Here is an 18,255-nt window from a genome sequence, read left to right as displayed (position 1 = left end):
CCATTTGTATATGTTGACATGGCACTGTTAACCAAGTCTAGTATGTCAGGTAAAAATCTCTTCACATAAATATAATTTTTATTTAAAAAAAATGTATGCTTATCATCATATTAATTAACTAAAAAGTCATATCTTCTGATCTCTTTAAGTCTTTAATTTGTAAAGTTGTAAAAAGCGTCTAACAATCCATTTGGGCCTTTTATCGGCCTCTAACTCTATATATTTTCCTTTTCCTTTCTTTTTCTTTTCTCTTCTTTTTCCCTTCCCTCCCCTCCCCTTTTCTTCTCTTTGTTTGGTTTTTAATTTTCTTTTCTCATTTTTTATATATATTTCTCTCTCTCTCGCGTGTAACTTCCGAACGAAATCATAGTAAGGGCCTTGTTGTTGCAAAACAAGCTTTTCTCATTCTCTCTCTCTTGGTCTTTCCATCCATCTCTCTCTTAAATATACCCAGACCCTTTCAAAAAACCTAAAACAATATTAATCATATGACTGCAAAACAAGATTGAAACTGAGATTAAACTTTGCTTACTTCTTCTTTCTATCTATCTATTTCCTTTTAACTCTATATTTCTATAATCTAATCTTTATTAATCTGACAAACAAACAAACAAACAAGGATCTATTTATTCTTCCTTTCTACAATGCCCACTTTGTTGCGGGCAAGGTAATTATTAATCTTCCCATTTATCTTCAATATTTCAATGTTGTTTTTGTTTTTCAAAAGTTGGTTTTTCTCTCCTTTTCTGAAAAAAACAAACAAAACAGAATTTACGTTTTGAATCAAATCTTTCCTTTTCGCTTTTTGATCGATACCCATTTACCCTAAGGTTCTCGGAGCAGAAGTGTTTCCTTTTTTTTTTTTTTAATTTTCTTGGTTTTTCGAGATTTTTTTTGTTTAATCGTTGTTGGATAAAATTTGGGTTTCCATGATTTTTGTTTCTTAATGGGTACTTAATTTTTTACTCAGTAGAAGTTTTTGTTTGATGGATTTTCTTTTTTAGGGTTTTCATGCGGATCAACAGATTGGGGAAATTTCCTAAATTGGGAACTGATTAGGGTTCCGATCAGAGTAGAAATGGGCTCAAGCTCCAGTATTTGGGTTGTCGGATTGAAGAGTTATTTGCCTCAAACTTCGGTTTTTGAACAGATTGCTTAAGAAAAATGGTGATTGCAAGGCTTTTGGGCATGGAAGAAGATTGCTTTCTTATGGAATTGTGTATACAGTGATCAGACAAGCTTGAATATTTTTACCTGTTTTAGACAAAAGGGTGTTAGGGTTTTCAGTATTTTTATGTGTTTGATCTTAATTGGGGGATGGTTTTGGTATTGGATTATTATTGGAAGGAGGAGGTGATGATTCCTTATTGTCCGGGGAGACACCATAGGAGGTCAGATTGTACTGGACCATTTTTGTTTCTAAGAAAACCGTTTGGTTTAACATAACTTTTGAGCTAGAATTCTTGATCAAAAGAGCATTTCTTTAAGTTAGCTTTCTATTTCGGGCATTGTTGAAGTAGCTTAGTGTAAGATTATACTAGGGTTTAGTAAGTGATCCCGGACTTGCAGTGGCAATTTTTGCAATTGAAGTGATTTCTTTAGTGGTTGATAGTTGACTTGGGGTTACCTTTGAGGTTGGAGTGGTTAAGGGGCGTGGTGGGTTTTAGGAACTTTTTGAGCTGTTAAGAGTGATAGGACTCATGGAGGAACATTGAAGCTGGAAATGTGTGCAGGGATACGGAGCATAGTTTCTGGTTGTTCCCTTTCTGGAACATTGCTTCTGGAAGATAATTCAAGTGCTTTGGCTTTCAGAAGGCATTCGTGTATTGGTTTCTGAACTTCTGTGAAATGTCGCGTTGCTTTCCCTTCCCACCACCAGGATATGAAAAGAAGGCCAGGACCGATGATGCAGACTTTCTAAAAAAGGTTAACACCGTTTACTTATGTTCTGTAACATTTTGCTTGACTCAAACTATACTTTATGTATTCATAATATTTTGTGATTGCTTTTACTGAGGATTCAAGAAAAATGCAATGGCTTGCTTATTGAAGTACTTATGTGATTTAGTGGTTTAGACTGATAGCTTGTATATTCTGAAAGATAAGATCTTAATTATCTAGGAATGAATAGCAGAACGGAAGCTTATTTGAAGTGATAGAACAGTACTTCTGGTGCTTAATTTAGGTACTCACCATTAGGCACTATTTGTGATGTTTATGAGTGAATGAACCCTTTTCATACCTTTATTTTCAGTTATTGTTATGGTGCTGGAATCTGACTTAGGATTTTGGAATTTTGCATCACTTAAGGATATTGCATCACTAGTTGGTTCCTTCTTAATCTACTGTGCACAAAACTCTAGTGAATGATGCTGGACTTGTTCTAGGAATCATATATGAAGGAAAGTTCATGTTTGTTCCTGAAGATTACTTTTTTTTTCAACAATTCTTCTTTCTTAATTTGTTACCTTTTCCCTTTGTTATTACATATGTTATATTCTTGTTCCGCCTTGAAATAAGTGACAGTTTTGAGTATACACAGGCTGGTCCTATTGGCTTGGGTTTTAAATTATTAATTTGTTAAGAATGGATTACTTATTTTGATGCCTGTTTTACAATATCTTGAAGAAGCAGTTTGTTCCCAAGTTTTGACTTTGTTAATATCTGTTAGAATATTGGGATAACCTGTTTTTGTTTGGACTAAATATATTTTTTTGCATAAGAAACTTGGCTATGACAAATTAATGTGGCACCAATGGAGTTGAAAAATATGGCCTGTTCAGATCAAGTGATTTGAACTGGAAGATATAGAGTTAGTTTTTTACAGCTTTTGCTAGTCAGATTGAGAGTGAACTAATTAGCTCATTTAAGTGTATGAAATTGAAGGAAGTGCTTTAAATATGCCAGAAGAAACAAGTTGTATTGCTTGTGGTTTCAATATGGCGTAGTATTTAGTTCCATCTGTTTGAAACTTCATTAGGTAGGTTATGTCTTCTGTCTAAGACACTTGGATGTCCAAAAGTCACTGGCTATGCAGTTTTAATAATTAATCCAAGAGCTTTCTGGTTGAGTGTTGAATGCTAGTTAAAGGTACAGATTTTTGCTTAATTTGACTTAATTTAAGAACAAGTAGATCTAAGGGCTCTGACTTTCTTTTACTCACACTGAACGAGTTATTCTTTTTCTTTTAAATTTATTTTTTAATTTTGGTAATGCTAGTTGTGATCATGTTTGCATGAAATTAGCTGTGCTTGAAGGTGATTGTTTAATGAAGTATTAATGTTAATTTGTGTACGTGTGACTCTTTTTGCCTCTCTTCCATATTCAATATATATTTCTTCTTCCTTCTCTTTTTATTGCATTTGGTAATTTAAATATTGATAATCCATATCTTCAGCTTTACTATGATGCTACATAAGAAATATAGCCTCTCCAGTGGGATATTAACAGTGACATATAACTTCTTTATATGTCCTCATATTCAAAGAACTTCTACTCTTCTACGGTGTACCAAAATTGGCTTCTCTTATGTTCTTGTTTCAAATTCCCACTCCCCTTGTGTATTCTCCCAATTCGATTTCCAGGATATGTATCTGAATGAATTTTTAGTAAGTGTACTAGGGTTATATTAGATCATAAAGGAATAATTCTGATTAATTCCCTGTAGTAGATCCCAATTCGATTTCCAGGATATGTCTCTTCGCATTCTAATACTTGACTTGAGTACCTCATGAGCCTAGCTGAGTTTCTGTATTTTTAATATATACTTTCATTAATTAATTATTGAATTACAAATTTACCCTAAATATATAAATACTGAAACACACCCTAAATAGCTAATTTTATGTTCACACTTAACGTGAGCTTCGACCTCCTTCCTCTCTCTCCTAACGTTTGAATGTTCCCTTTTCATCTCATCCAGCAACCAACCTTACTCTCACCAACGGGCCTCACCCTTTCCCTGAACCACCCTCTTGTCTTCCACCCAACAACATTAGCTACAGGAATATCAGCAACTCCTTCAGCATCAACAATAGCAGCGGCATCAGCAACAAACTTCTTCTGCCTTAATACTTTAATTTCATGGTCTGAACTGATCAATAAAGACTTTAAGATTCAAAATCACATGTTTCTTAGTCATGATGTGGGATCTTGAGAGATGATTGTTGCAAATTAGGGTTGAATTTGAATTTGTTTATGGTTTTTACTCAATAAAGTAAGGAAGGCGGAGACATAGGAGTCGGGTTTGAGCTGTTGAGCTTAATTAAGCAAGATCGAATTGTTCAATTTAGATCAACTTGAGCCTTCATTAATCAGGCTCGGCTTGGTTCGGTTACAACCCTAGTTCTACCTGTGTTGCAAAGCTTCTAGTAGTCTAGGAGTAGGAAGAGTAGGAAATAGATGCTCTTTTGATATGATACCAGTTGCATCTTTACAAACATTTGATTTAAGCATGTTCTAGAAAGTTTTGCTTTGTTTTTCCTGAGTGAGTGTGTAATTTTAGAGGACATGAAAGACTCCCTTCCTCCTGTCTCCCTCAAAAGGTACCAATTTCTCCGAAGAAAAGTAAATGAGGAAGTCAGAAAATGCCCAAATTGCTTCATTGAGAATTTGACTTTTTGGAGAAGCGATATTTTTAAGCAATGTTCGTTGGGGTGTATAACAGTTCTTGTTCATTGGGGTATTAAGCAGTTCATGGGTATATTGCACTCTCATTTGTGTTTTACTGCATAATACTTGGGAGGAAAAGTGTAGTTCCACCTTTGGCATTAAATACACCAATAAAAGGCATCAAGAATTCCAAGTAATTTGCAATAAGGAAAATGAAGTTTGTTTATGTTGGCTTTCACATTATTCTTTCTTGTGTTTTAGAATACAGTTAATTAAGTTTGTTTTGAGCCAATTTATTTTTTGTTTTCTCTTATTGATCTAGCTTGGTTATAGCGATCTGTTATTGAGAGAAAGGAGTAGGTAGACTATATTTCCTTATTTTATGGAAAATGCTGAATGCATTAGCAGCTCCTTTTTAACTATAAATTCTATTCCTCTAAGGCTTCCTTATTCAAGTGCAATGTATAACTGCTTTGTTAATGATGAATGCATGCATATTAAATTTAACTGGACAATGTACGTGACTAGGCATGTTATATCCTGTGAATTTCTTGTGAATGGATGTTTTCTAGTACTTCACTACTTGTTCTCATTTTCTTGAAACCGTTAGGGGATTGGTAATGCAAATCTCTCTGTCGTCTGCTGTAAAGCTTGCTGTATTAACTACATTCCATTTTCTTGCAAGCCTTTGTTCTACAGCTTCTATACCTAATAAAAGGTTGAGAAGTGCCTGCCTCATCACATATGCAGCCTAAGTATAGAACAGATTTACAGTACATTTTGGTGTAAATGCAGTACTCCATGGATTTGAGTATCATTTCCTATACGTTTTGACTAGTAGAAGTTGTTCGTTAATTTGGTATGTAGCATTGATGTTGTTCCAACTCTTCATTTTCCTTGAAGTACTTGTGTCCTATGCATATGTAGGCATGAGTTTATGATATGACCCTTTAAGGACTTTCCAAATACATTCAAAATTTACAAAATATTGAATATACCCGTGTCAGAGTAACGTAGTGTAGCATGTTACCAGAAAGCTTTCTTAGACATACAGCTGGGTATTTTATGTGTCTTATAGCATAAAACTTTTTATTGTAGAGGTGTGTGAAAACTAAGATTCTATTCTAGTTATTCAAACCTAATACTTCCGCTTTGCTGACCGATTATATATTGCTTAATGATGGTTTGTCTGCCACTTACTACAAGCATTCATTTTTTTGTTGTCTTTTTGGTGTGTTGTTGTTCCTTTCCCCCCTAACTATCGGATTTCTTTTAATTCCTTTGTCTTTTCAGGACATAATGCAAAGAAGAATTATCAGAGAACTATCTTCTGTGATAATCTTTTAAGAAATCCTTTGGAAAATTTCTTGCTGTGATTAGTGTGTAATTCGTCGACACGGGCAAAGGGTTTAGACCAGACCAGCCAGTATACCGATACGGGCAAAGGGTTTAGACTGATTTTAGAGCGAACCGCTTGGAAATGGGGTTGAACTGGTTTGTTTATGTTTAGCCCAAATTAATGGCCCAACCTGGGAAAAAAAGCCCAACTGGCCCAACCCCAATGCTTAAACCAACCGGCTCAAATCATCCCTAGTACTTAAAAAGAAAAGAGGAAAGAAAAATAAAAACTAACCTAAATGGCTAAATTGGGACATTGGGGCAGCAAAATTAAAAGAACTGAAATCTAAACTCTAAAGAAGAAAAAACCAACAAAAAAACCTAAGTGCCATTATGTTTTTAATTAGCTAACTTTAGAATGGAAGGTTTTGATGTTTTATGGTTACTTTTGGATTGAAATGTCTTAATGTTTTATATTGGAATGCTTTAATGTTTTACTTAATTTTGGTTGGATGAATATTGGACTTTGATAATGTTTTAAAACTTTCCAAGTTTTAGGGTTAATGTAGTCAACTCTGTTAATGTTTTAAATTTTTATTTGAATTTGGAATGTATAATTTATTTTTATCTCATTATTGCTATTTATTTGTGTTTATAATTTTTTTTTAAAAAATTCTGATTCTTTTTCCTATTTTTAATTCTTTTTAATTATTTTTCAGAATTTTTCTTTTTTCTTTTTTATTATTGGATCGGTGGTCAGACTTGTTCGACCATTGGTCCAGTTCCAAAAACATTGTTCTCAGTATTAATTGCAACTTGGTGCATAATGGATCCTTTAGTATAAATTTCATCTTTTGAGGGTTACTGATGATTTGCTTGATTCCCTGCTATGTAAAATTATCTTTTGCGCTTGATTCATGAATCTATGTTTTTCTAATATGATTCTAGATTTTCAGGAGAAGCAAAAGGAGAAGAAGCATAAGAAAGAGAAGAAGGAGAAGGAGAGGAGAGAAAATAAAGAAAAAAAGGAAAAGGACAAAAGTGATGGAAAGCACAAGGATAAGAAAGACAAAAAGGAAAAACACAAAGACAGAGACAAAAAGAAGGAAAAAGATCGAGATAAAGAAAAAGATAGAAGTAATAACTTGGAGGAGAAGAAATTTCCTGGTCGTCCCGAGGGTCAAAATGGGGAGAAAACCACTGTTGAGAAGCAGCTTCCTGGAAAATCTGAAGGCCACAGTGGGGAGAAGTTTATCCCAAAAGAGAAGGGTAGTGAGAAAGATCGAAATAGTTTCTCAGGTGAGAAGAAATTTGCTGGGCAATTTTCTGGTTATAATGGGGAGAAGCTTAGCCAAAGTCATCAGGCTGAAGATTTCAGGGATTCTAAATTTGTGCATGAGTTGGGGAGGAGGGTCAGAGGTGAAGGTGCCGGAGCTGGAAACCAATTGGAGGAAAAGCATATGGGTACCGTACCAAAAAGAGATGAGGGAATGGTCAGATTGGTGGCTAAGACTGCCAATGCATTGGTTGAAGAGAAGGAAAAGAACAAGAGAAGTGATGATAGTAAGTCAAATATGCAAGGAATCAGGGACGAGACAAGATCAGGTGGAAATGCTATGGTTCAGAATATTGTTGGAGCAGTTAATGCTAGAGTTGAAGGGATCCCGATACAAGTGGGGAGTAGTAATGAGAGGCGGGATGAAGGGAAAGAAAAAACCAAAGAAAAAAAAAGTGACGATAAAATCAGGGACAAGCACAAGACTAAAGATGGGGAGAAAAAAAGTCATGGGAAAGATAAGGATAGGGACAAAGAGAAGAAGAAGAAGAAGAAGGAGAAGAAGAAGGAAGAGAAGGCAAAGGCGAAAGGTGAACATAGGAATTTGGAGCTGGATAACTTAAAAAGAAACAATAAAGATGACCCTGTCGGCACCATTAATCCGAAAGCATCAGATTCTTCTAAGGAGGGCAACAAGGGCGCTGTTGTCGAGGAAAATCACCGCAAGCGGAAGGACTGGGAAAATAATGGATTTCTTCATGGTGAGTTTTATACCATGATTCTATGTATCATCGCCAATGATCATTTGAAATTTTGCTGCCCTTTATCTGTTAGAAAACTGCTACAAACCTGTGCATAAAATCGTGTAATTGCTTTGACGGCAATAGTTTCTCTGTTTTTCTTAGCAGGGATTAATAGTTTCTCTATAGCCATCTTGATAACAAGTTCTGCTTTCTTTATTTTCTTCTTTCTCGCAGTTAATGACCTTAAACCCAATAAGTTGCCAAGAACTTCTTCCTCTGTATTGATGGACAATGGAAAAACGTTAGAATCTTGCCAAGCTCCCATCCCACTCGCTTCCAATAGCCATGGGGCAGGAACTGGTCTTAAGGTGAATGCTAAAGAACACAAGTTGAATGGTACCAGTGAAGCTCAGGTGTTATCTGTTTCCCCGGCAACGCATTTATCAGCAAGTGCACAAGCTAGTCAAATGGATGAAGTGTGTAAGAAACCACCCCATCCGGATTCCAAGTATTTGAGCCAGGTACTTTCAGTGCCTGAGATGGAAGAATGGTCTGATTTTGATGACCAATCATGGCTATTCCACAGTAATGGATCTCAATCGAAGAAGCCCAAGGTGGGTTTTTCCAAGATTGATGAGGCACCACAGGTGTGGGCAGAAGCTCTGCAGATAGAGTCCACCGATGTTTGTGCTCTCCCATATGTTATTCCATACTGATTTTTTTCTTCATTACTGGCTTCTGGTTAACCCTCCTACACCACAGCAGGATTTGGCCCTTGGGCGGATTGATTTCTCTTCAGCATTCTTTTTGTTGTTGAACTCCGGTGTTACAGTGAATGATTTTGCATGACTGACCACCAAATTTGTCGAAAGCAACTGATCCACCACGTCAACAATCACATATTTATTTGAAACACACAACGGCAACGGAGTCTCGGCTGAGATGGTGCCTTCCAAGAAAGAGAGGTACAAAGCTTCTGCAATTCTTATTATAATTGCTTAAAAAGGCTGAGAAGGCAGTTTGTAATTGAGAATGCAAGAAGAAGAAGACAAGCTGTGGTGAATGAAAACTCCACTGCAATTTTGATTTGTAACATAGAAGGGTCTTAGTTACAAGAAATGTAAGATAGAAGGAAAAAGAAAGTAAGGGCATTCGGTTTCCAATTTATTCACCTCCATCCGTGTTTATATATTAACCATTTTTTGTTGTTGTCCAAAATATGATTTCAGTCTCATGTTTCTGCCCTTTTCCATGTTCCTTCCTTGTTGCTACGGTTAAATCAAGGGTTTGTCTTGGTCTTGGAATTAGCCATATTGACCAAAGAACCCTACATGGATAGTCACCTATAGTTGGGTATTATTATTTGCTCATCAAAATTGATTTAGTCATTAACGATTTTGAAATTTGATATTTTTTTTCACTTTGCTTTTAAATAGTTAATGGAATGCTTCAATGTTTATAATTAAAGTTACAAAAATATATAGTTGGTAATGGAATTTAATTCTAAAAAATTATATATGGAAATTTTAGTTCACATGATAAGGAGAGAATACATAGAAGTCCAAGGAAGAATGCCGACGAAAGAGAAGATACTAGCAATAAAGGGAAAAGAGTGATAATGACTATGGTAGGCATACAGTTCGACAAAGAGCTTAGTGCATTTGAATGTTTTCGTACAACCACATGTGATTCATGATTATTTTATAGCATTTAATTTTTTAGTAAACTATAAAAATAGTCATCCAATTATTAACATGTTTCTATTTTGGTCATCTGAATTAAAAAAAATATAATTTAGTTAGTGACATTATCGAAATTTAATATTTTGGTCACTTTTCATTAAATCACCGATAGTGGTAATTTTTATTGGTATTATAATATATCGACCATCTAATGTTTCTTAAATTTAAAAATCTAATAAATTTAGCCCTTAACTTTATACATTCTATCAATTTAATCTTGATTCTTAAAGATTAAAAGTTAAAAATATTTAAAAATAAAAATATTTAAAAACATTTTTTGGTAAAAATACATTCAAATTTATAAAAATATTAATAACTAAATTTATATATTTTCTCATGAAATTTATTTATTAAAATAATAATTTTATAAATAAAATTATAATATTATCAATAAAACAATTCATGGGAAAAAATCATGAAGAAGACTTACATAGATTCAACATTTCCTTTTTTTCAATATTATTAACGACCACCATGTTTAGGCTGGGTCAAAATTACAACCTGAAGTAAAAAAGGATAAGAATCAATGTCTTTATACTATTGCCTAAAAAAAGTTTGTTGCATTTGAGGTTGTGCTTAAGGGCGGATATGATTGAGGATATATAGGTGATGATGAAGTCTTGGAGACCTAGTAGGTAGAAGCCCATTTTGATAGCTCCACAACCAAATCCTAGTTTGATGGCACAATGATGGAGGATGTGAAATCAAGGAGTTCGAAGTAAGGGCTGTTGGTGCCAGTGGTTGTGGGCGAAGGCGATGTCTAATGCTCGACATATTTGACGAGGAGTAAGACTAGACGTATAATAAACTTTTTTATATATAAAATAAACTAAAAACAAGGAAAATTTTGAATTTGATTTAAGTCTTGTTCATGGGTCTTTAAAAAAATATTTTATTTATAAAAGTATTATTTTAATAAATAGATTTTATGTAAAAAATGAGAGAAAGTTGAGTGTTCATTTATTTATAATTTTATATGTATTTTTATAAAATTCTATGTACTTTTATTGAAAATAACTTTTAAATAACTTTTTATTTTTAAAGTTTTTTAATTTTCAATTTTGAAATTAAGAAAAACTAAATTGATGAAATGTGTAAAGTTGAGGGCTAAATTTGTTAAAATTATTAAAATTAAGACTAAATTGATATAATATGTAAATATTGGATGACTAAATTTATTATTATGTCAATAAAAAAGGTTGCCGCTCGTGATTTAACAAAGTGACCAAATTATTAAATTTCATAATGTTAGTGACTAAGAAATTTTTAAATCTAGTTAACCAAAATATGAACATTGTAACACCTCACACCCAACCCAGTAGTCAGATCTGAATGTGTGATGTCACATTACGTTATCGAAACAACTTAAACTAACTTAACATATATTCACAAAGTTTAGATCATAATTATCATGCATAACAATTAAACCACCCATTATGTTCATACACATACATTCATTTATATATAGGATTCTAATTCATTAAGTTACGAGTTATTGTGGGGTCAATTTTAAAGTTAGGACTCAAATCCAACTCAATTATCAAGTTTCAGAGTTGTGTTTCGAGACAGACCTATAGTTTACCCTTAATTTTTTTAGGTTTAATTGAATAAGAGACCCATAAACTATATCCTTTGTTTGAGTTAGGTAATAAATTATTTTTTGGTCGAACCGAGTACTTAACCAATGTTGGCCCTTACCATAATGCTCTGTTAAAAAAAGGCAGAGCTAATCAAATTGTGACCCTTGACACCTTCATTTATTTATCTATTTATTTTTAGTTTTTTAATTATTTTTCATTTTTTCTTTCACATTTTTCCCATCTTCTTTTTCCTCGCAATCACTAGATCTCTAAGCTTTGAAACTATCAAATTAATGGGATAAGAAAAAATAAATAAATGTTGGAGAAAAGGGAGGAAAGGGAAATGAGTGAAGGGTTAGGGGGGAAAGAAAGGGAATGAGATCGGGAGAATGAGAGAGGTAAAGGAGATATTTTTATTTTATTTTATTTAATATTAACAAATTTTAATGCTGTAATGATATTTTTTAATGGATGTAACAGTAGGAGCTAACATTGGTAATAGAATTATAGTTTAGATATCCAATTAATGGGATAAAAGGGTTTAGGGTTTAATAAAAAAAAAAAAAAGAGCTTAAATACATAACTCAAACAAATGATATAGTCCTGTTCAATTAAGCCATTACTTAAGCAATGGCCAAAAGCTGCATGGGAGAAATTGGCTAATAAGATCCATTGTGTTACGGTTAGTTCTATTGTTTGGGATTTATGAGTTATTTAAATTTGAAGACTGGATTTAGTTATGTTGCACATTTGAAATTCAACTTTGTAAATTAATGTTTCAATTTTCATACATTCTAGCCCTAAAATCTAAAATGAATATATATATGAAATTATTGTGTGTTAATGCGCTCCTTGTTTAGGTGTTAATTTTTTTTTGTACTTTATTTTTCTTGCAATCTCATTGTGCCTACCAGGTCACCAGAACATCATATCTACACTTTGTTCTTTTACTTATGTTAGATGTGGAAACAATCAGCACCATTATTGACATTATTCGTTGAACAATTTATGCTTTACTGATTGACACTAAAGAAGCCTCGGTTTGCACTTTGTTCCAACTTTAATAATCGAAATATTGTTGGAATAAATAACTTGGTTTGTAGCTAAAAAATAATTCCGTTCTAACTTCTGTTAGAACAAAGGTTGAAATAGATTCGAATAGAACAAATTAAAGGCAAAGTAAACAGAAAAGCAAAGTAAAGAGATAACATGTAATATTTGTTCTTAGGCCCAATTTTAGCCCAGGCCCATACAGATTAAATAAACAAAAAATAAAAAAACAAAAAAAATAAACAATGTCCAGTTTTTACAAACCCAAAATCAACACAGCCCAGTAAACTAAACCCTATTAGCCTAAACCCAATTAGCCTAAGCCCAATACCCCTAGCCCAATCATAACGCAGCCCAAAACAAAAATAAAAAACAGAAAACCCTAAAAGATTCATGCTTGCTAGCCTAAGCCTTCCACAAGGTGACTGACCTCCGACGCTCCGAGCCTTTGCCTCACAGCCTCAGACGTGCACGTCCACCCTCTCAGACGTTGTACTTCGCAAGAAGGAAAAACGAACGCAACAAAGCAGAAAAGGCAAAGAAAAAAAGAGAAATCGACAGCAAATCAGAAAAAAGAGGAGTAAATAAGAAAATGTAAAAAAGGGATTTCGGGGGTTATTTTTCATTTTTCTCACAGATTTCGGCTATAAGAACAAACAGAGAGCCTTTTGTAAGGGTTACACACCAGTATCAATAAAAAAAAAAAGAAAAAAAAGACTGAGTTTGGGAAGGTGTCTTTTCATCTTTTTCTCTGTGTTTTTCTTTCTTTTCTGTTTTTTTATGACGAATCTTGTGTGACAAAAACGAAAGAGGAAACAGAGGCGACTTTCAATTTCTTTTGTGGGTTCATCGTTTATTTTATTTTATTTTTTTACGTTCTTATGCATGAGATAAAACACAGAGAAAGGAGGGGATATCGCCTTGACGTCGGCGCCGTCGAAGCTCGCGTCCTCCTCTGGTACGATCAGAGTTGAGGCGGAGAGCGGCACTTGGGTAGGGAACGAAACCCTTACACCACGTTTGGTTCGCTGTAATGGAATAGAAGCGTAATGGAATAGAGGCGTAATAGGTAATTCTTTTGTTTGGTTGAATGTAATGGAATAGAGGCGTAATGGTATTCTTGTGTTTGGTTGAATGGAATAGAGGTGTAATAGCATAAGGAAAAAAGGTAAAATGACTAGAATACCCTTAGCAGAATTTTTTTTAAGATAGATGATTATTGTTATTGCTATTAAATTTTAATAAGATTATTAATATAAATAATAAATAATTTAATCATATTTTAACATAATTGTTATAAAATATAATTTAATAAAATATATAATTTAATAAAATGATTAATAAATATTCTTAAATATGAATTTACTAATAAAATCATAATATATAACACTATAAAATATAATTTAAAATAATTATTATTAAATATAATTTAATAATAATATATAATTTAATAAAATTCTTATTCTTATATAAATTTACTAAAATCATAATATATAATAATATAAAATATAATTTAACTAATTATTATTAAATTATAATTTATAATCTACTTTATTATTATTAAACTGCAATACATATTTAATGTGCAAAAATATCATTTGTGGAACAAATAATTTAATTATTCTACAATAAAAAATATTAGCAGTAATAAATAACTTTAGAATTATATTTTGTATAAACATAATAACAATGAATATTAACAAAAGGTTAAATGAGATTCATGAAATTATAGTAAATTTTAATGGTATCACAAACAGAAAAAGTTACGAAAATGTCATCAACAAAACCATAAATTTTAATGGTCAGCAAGAAATCTTCTGACCCATTCCAAACGTACATCAGAAGGTAAACTAAAGAAAACGTGCATTTGAGTTGGATGATCTGGAATCTTACTCAATGCTCGAAACCGTTCATCCACAGTTAAACCTTCTATTTCGCATAAGGTTGGATATAAATTTGACGCTTTTTCTTGGATGCCCTGGTATTCTTCTGACCTTTGGTGAACTACCACATTGGAGGCAATACTCCTACTGATTTGTTCGCCAATGGCCCACATGTTTTCAGCCAATAAAGTGGCAGCATCATTAATTGAAGAAGAAAAATGACCAGTTGCATCAGAATTCTTTTTTTTCCTCTTTGAAGATGAGGAACCCCCTTGGTTTTTATCTGTTTGCGGCTCCGTGGCAGAAACATCCATGTCATCCAAAGAGACATTAGCATCGCAATCATAGTATTCGTTTCTGTTTTCATTAATATCTGCAGAAGGTACATCCTCAGCATTTATTTCTTCAAGAACGTCAGCGGCTGCTTGAGCGTCTTTCCCAGTCGCTCAATCTTTTGCGTATATGGCAGTAAGTTGGTCGTAGTAAGGGAAACTACGATGTCTGAACTGACCGGCTTCTTTATGACTCTATAAAAACGAGGAAATCATATTAGTTCTAAGTTTGGTAAGAATAGGATAATAAAGAGTTGAACTCATTCTTACCTTTAAATAAGAGTCCCAAACCGCATCTTCAGCAACAATGACCTGCCTATGGTCGTCCCAACCAAAACCGCTATTGTTTTGGCCATTAAGCATGTCATACATTATTGACCAATCTCTTTTCAGTAACCTAATCCTTGACTCGATATTAGGTCTTGCCTTCAACATCGCATTGGGTAAAGCCTTCTAACATTTTTCTAACTCGTTTAAGTAACCGCTTTGAACCCCAGACGTCAATTAAATGTCCCAACATTGTGCAAGTCCACCATGCAGGAAACCAGTGCTGCATTTTCTTCTGGAACCCATTTCCTTTTGGTTCCTCAAGATAATTCAAGTTTAGTACAATACAAAAAACACAAAAACACCACCAAAGTTTCACAAACTATATACATAAAATAACATAAACAAATTAACTCAAACTAATTTTCTATCTAAACCTAACTAATTTCTAGATGCTTGCCATTCATCGAACATTTGGTTGGCTAGTTCCATCCTCCAAGTAGCCCAAGCATCCGATGGATGAATATTGACGATATTCGGTTCATCGTCATATACCACATTACTAGGTAATCCTTCTTCCACCTCCGCTTCAATAGGATCAATACTCATATGGGTTCGAATAAAATTATGGAGCAAACAACATGCAATAATGATCCTATTGTGCACCCTTACAGGATAGAATGATGGACTCCTAAGTATTCCCCATCTCATTTTTAATAACCCAAAGCATCTTTCAATAACATTATGTGCTAAGGCATGTTTCATATTAAAAAATTCTTGCGGAGTACTTGGCTGATAACCCTGACGCTAGTCATTCAAATGATAACGTTATCCTCTAAAAGGTGCAAGAAATCCCTCACAATTTGTGTATCCAGCATCAACTAGATAATAACAACCTATAAAAAAATTTAATTATTAATTCCCCAAAAAATTTTGATCTTAATGAATACTTCAAAGTCCTCTAACTATCCACTTTACCATGATGAACTTTTAGTCCATGCCTCCCACTAATGGCATCTCGAAGAACTCGTCCATCAGCAACAGAACCTTCCCAACCAGGAAGAACATAAACAAATTGCATGTCAGGTGTACAAACACCTAGCATGTTTGTTGCTATGTCACCTTTTCACGTTTGATATCTAGGTTTATCAACTTTTGGAACCCTAATCTTGATGTGGGTTCCATCAAGAGCACCTAAGCAATTCTATATCACATGTTATAAAACCTTAAGTTAGGATACTAAATTTAAATCTAAATCAACTAAATTATGTACAAGCTATATATAAAACTTATTCCAATACCTTAAACCATTTCCACCTTGTGTCTGAAGAATTTGCTGTAATTGGCTCTGCTTTTTAAATAACACATCTTGTAAGCGTATGACAACATTTAAAACACTATGAAATGATCTGCTAACAGTTTCCCCGGACCTATTAAAGTGATGCTTAATAACTCGATTTTTAAGGTGATGGGAAATGATATGTAAAAACATTGCAACTTGTTCATCAACAAGCAAGTGCCTTGACGACTTCAATCCCCCTAACATTTGTAACATCTCACATAGTTTGAAAAAGGCAAATCTATTCATCCTAACTTGTTCAATACAGGTCTCGTCACTAGCATGTACAAGCCTTTTCACATAATCCCGTTGTGCATAAAAATCTAAAATATAGGACCTAATCCTTGGTCTATAAGTATGAAGGCTATCGATGACACCCAATGTAAGTATAAACCAACTCGCAATGTTACAGATTTCCAACCATATTGTCAATGCAATTCCAATCCTTTTACGCCTCACACTTTGTGCAATTAAATACAGACGAGCCATTACTGCAAGATATTAATGTGTTTCATATTGTCAAATTTATTTAAAATGGTCACATTTCTCCAATCATAATTTCAATAATAGTAAACTAAAATTAAATAATTTAATTGCCAAAGAACTTACAGTGATTGCGTGAAAAGAAGAACCGGAGAGGAAGCAATCAAACAAGCCACTTCAATAGGTAGCAATATCACACTATCAAATAAAAATGACCAATACTAGTTTAGAATCTTAACCGTATTTTTTGACAACAATGTTACAAATTTAACATTAACAAACCACATTTTTCTTTAAAGAATTTTTAGAAGCACTTTCAATCATAATAACAATGAATATCTGCTTTTCTTTCAATCATAATTTTAGAAGCACTTTCAAGCATTCAACCCTTCATTTAATCAATCATAATAACGGATTCACCTTTAAGTTGGTAATAGTTTAAAATTATGGATTAATTAACGTAATTAGATTTTCGAAAAAGATATAATTTAAGTTATAAATTTTGTTTAGTATATTAATTAAAACTACATACTGAATATAATTAGATTATTTGATAAGATAATATAATCTTAAATGAAATATAATAAAGAAGAAGATGATTAGATTAAAATAAAACTACATACTCTCTATTAAATGATATTACAATGTAGACTTACAAGTAGACTTTAAAATAAAAATAATAATATTACAATGTAGACTTACAAGTTACAAATGGTGTGTAGATTAAATAAGGGAAAGAAAGTAAGCAGTGGGAGGGAAATTGTAATATAAATCCCTTTCCTTTTAAATTATTTCAATAGCATTCAACAAGTTATATTTTCTCAATTTTCTTATATTCAACAATTCACCAATTCAACTTCCAATTTTACTTAATAAAGTAGTATAAATTATAAAGCCGTTTAAAAATGTGTTCTTAAATTTAGCACTACTTTTAAAAGTTAAATACATTATTTAAATTGAAATAGAAATTAAAACGTATAAATAAGGAAACAATAAGTTAATTATCGGTCATATTATTTAAATTTAATTAAAATTGTAAATTAGTGGCTATATATAAAAATACCAATAAAATTATCCTATACCAATAAATTATCCTATAAAGTCCATTATTGAAATGAAATTGATCCCAAATTTAAATTTTTCAATACCAATAAAAATCAACTAATTACATCACCACTTGCAAAATATAACTATAAAACATTACTATGGAGTGAACCATAAAAAACAAATTCAATTTATCGGAATTGCAACTATAAAATACCTCTTGATTTGCAACTATAAAACACCTCTTGAAATGCAACTAGAGCTTCAGCTTGCCAACGATTTATGTCTGGAGCAAATCAGTAGGTAATAGTCCAATACCTACAAAGGAATAACAAGAATCACGGTCAATCACCAATCAACCTAGTGATGATAAAGCATTTTAAGCAAAAGAACGAGCAAAAGAACGAACAAAGGAAAAGAAAGAACAAATAACAAGGGCAGAAGCATGCAATTCATTCAACAATATGAGGTCTATATCTATAGGTTCCGTTAAATACTGCAGCTAATACCAATGACAAAAACCTGCAGCTAATATCAATGACAAAAACCTGCAGGTAGAAAATTAAC

The 18,255-nt window shown here is 32.9% G+C and overlaps 1 protein-coding gene across 2 annotated transcripts; it reads left to right on the top strand.

Annotated features, from left to right (window-relative positions):
* The first annotated feature begins 256 nt into the window (after positions 1-256).
* Positions 257-9,371, top strand: LOC105776938 (uncharacterized). Of its 2 annotated transcripts, none has more exons than XM_012599915.2 (4): positions 257-369; positions 1,005-1,926; positions 6,906-7,986; positions 8,203-9,371. In XM_012599915.2, exons 2-4 carry the CDS (start codon positions 1,849-1,851, stop codon positions 8,682-8,684), a joined length of 1,641 nt encoding a protein of 546 aa, XP_012455369.1. In that variant the 5' UTR covers positions 257-369; positions 1,005-1,848; the 3' UTR covers positions 8,685-9,371. The 2 variants fall into 2 exon arrangements, with proteins under 2 accessions (XP_012455369.1, XP_012455368.1); XM_012599914.2 differs by having other exon boundaries at positions 259-667.
* Positions 9,372-18,255: the final 8,884 nt, after the last annotated feature.

Source organism: Gossypium raimondii, chromosome 10 (assembly GCF_025698545.1).
Source record: "Gossypium raimondii isolate GPD5lz chromosome 10, ASM2569854v1, whole genome shotgun sequence".
In the NCBI taxonomy this organism is placed as follows: Eukaryota; Viridiplantae; Streptophyta; class Magnoliopsida; order Malvales; family Malvaceae; genus Gossypium; species Gossypium raimondii.
The sequence above is the reverse complement of the archived record's forward strand: the minus strand, read 5'-3'. Positions and strand labels throughout refer to the sequence as shown.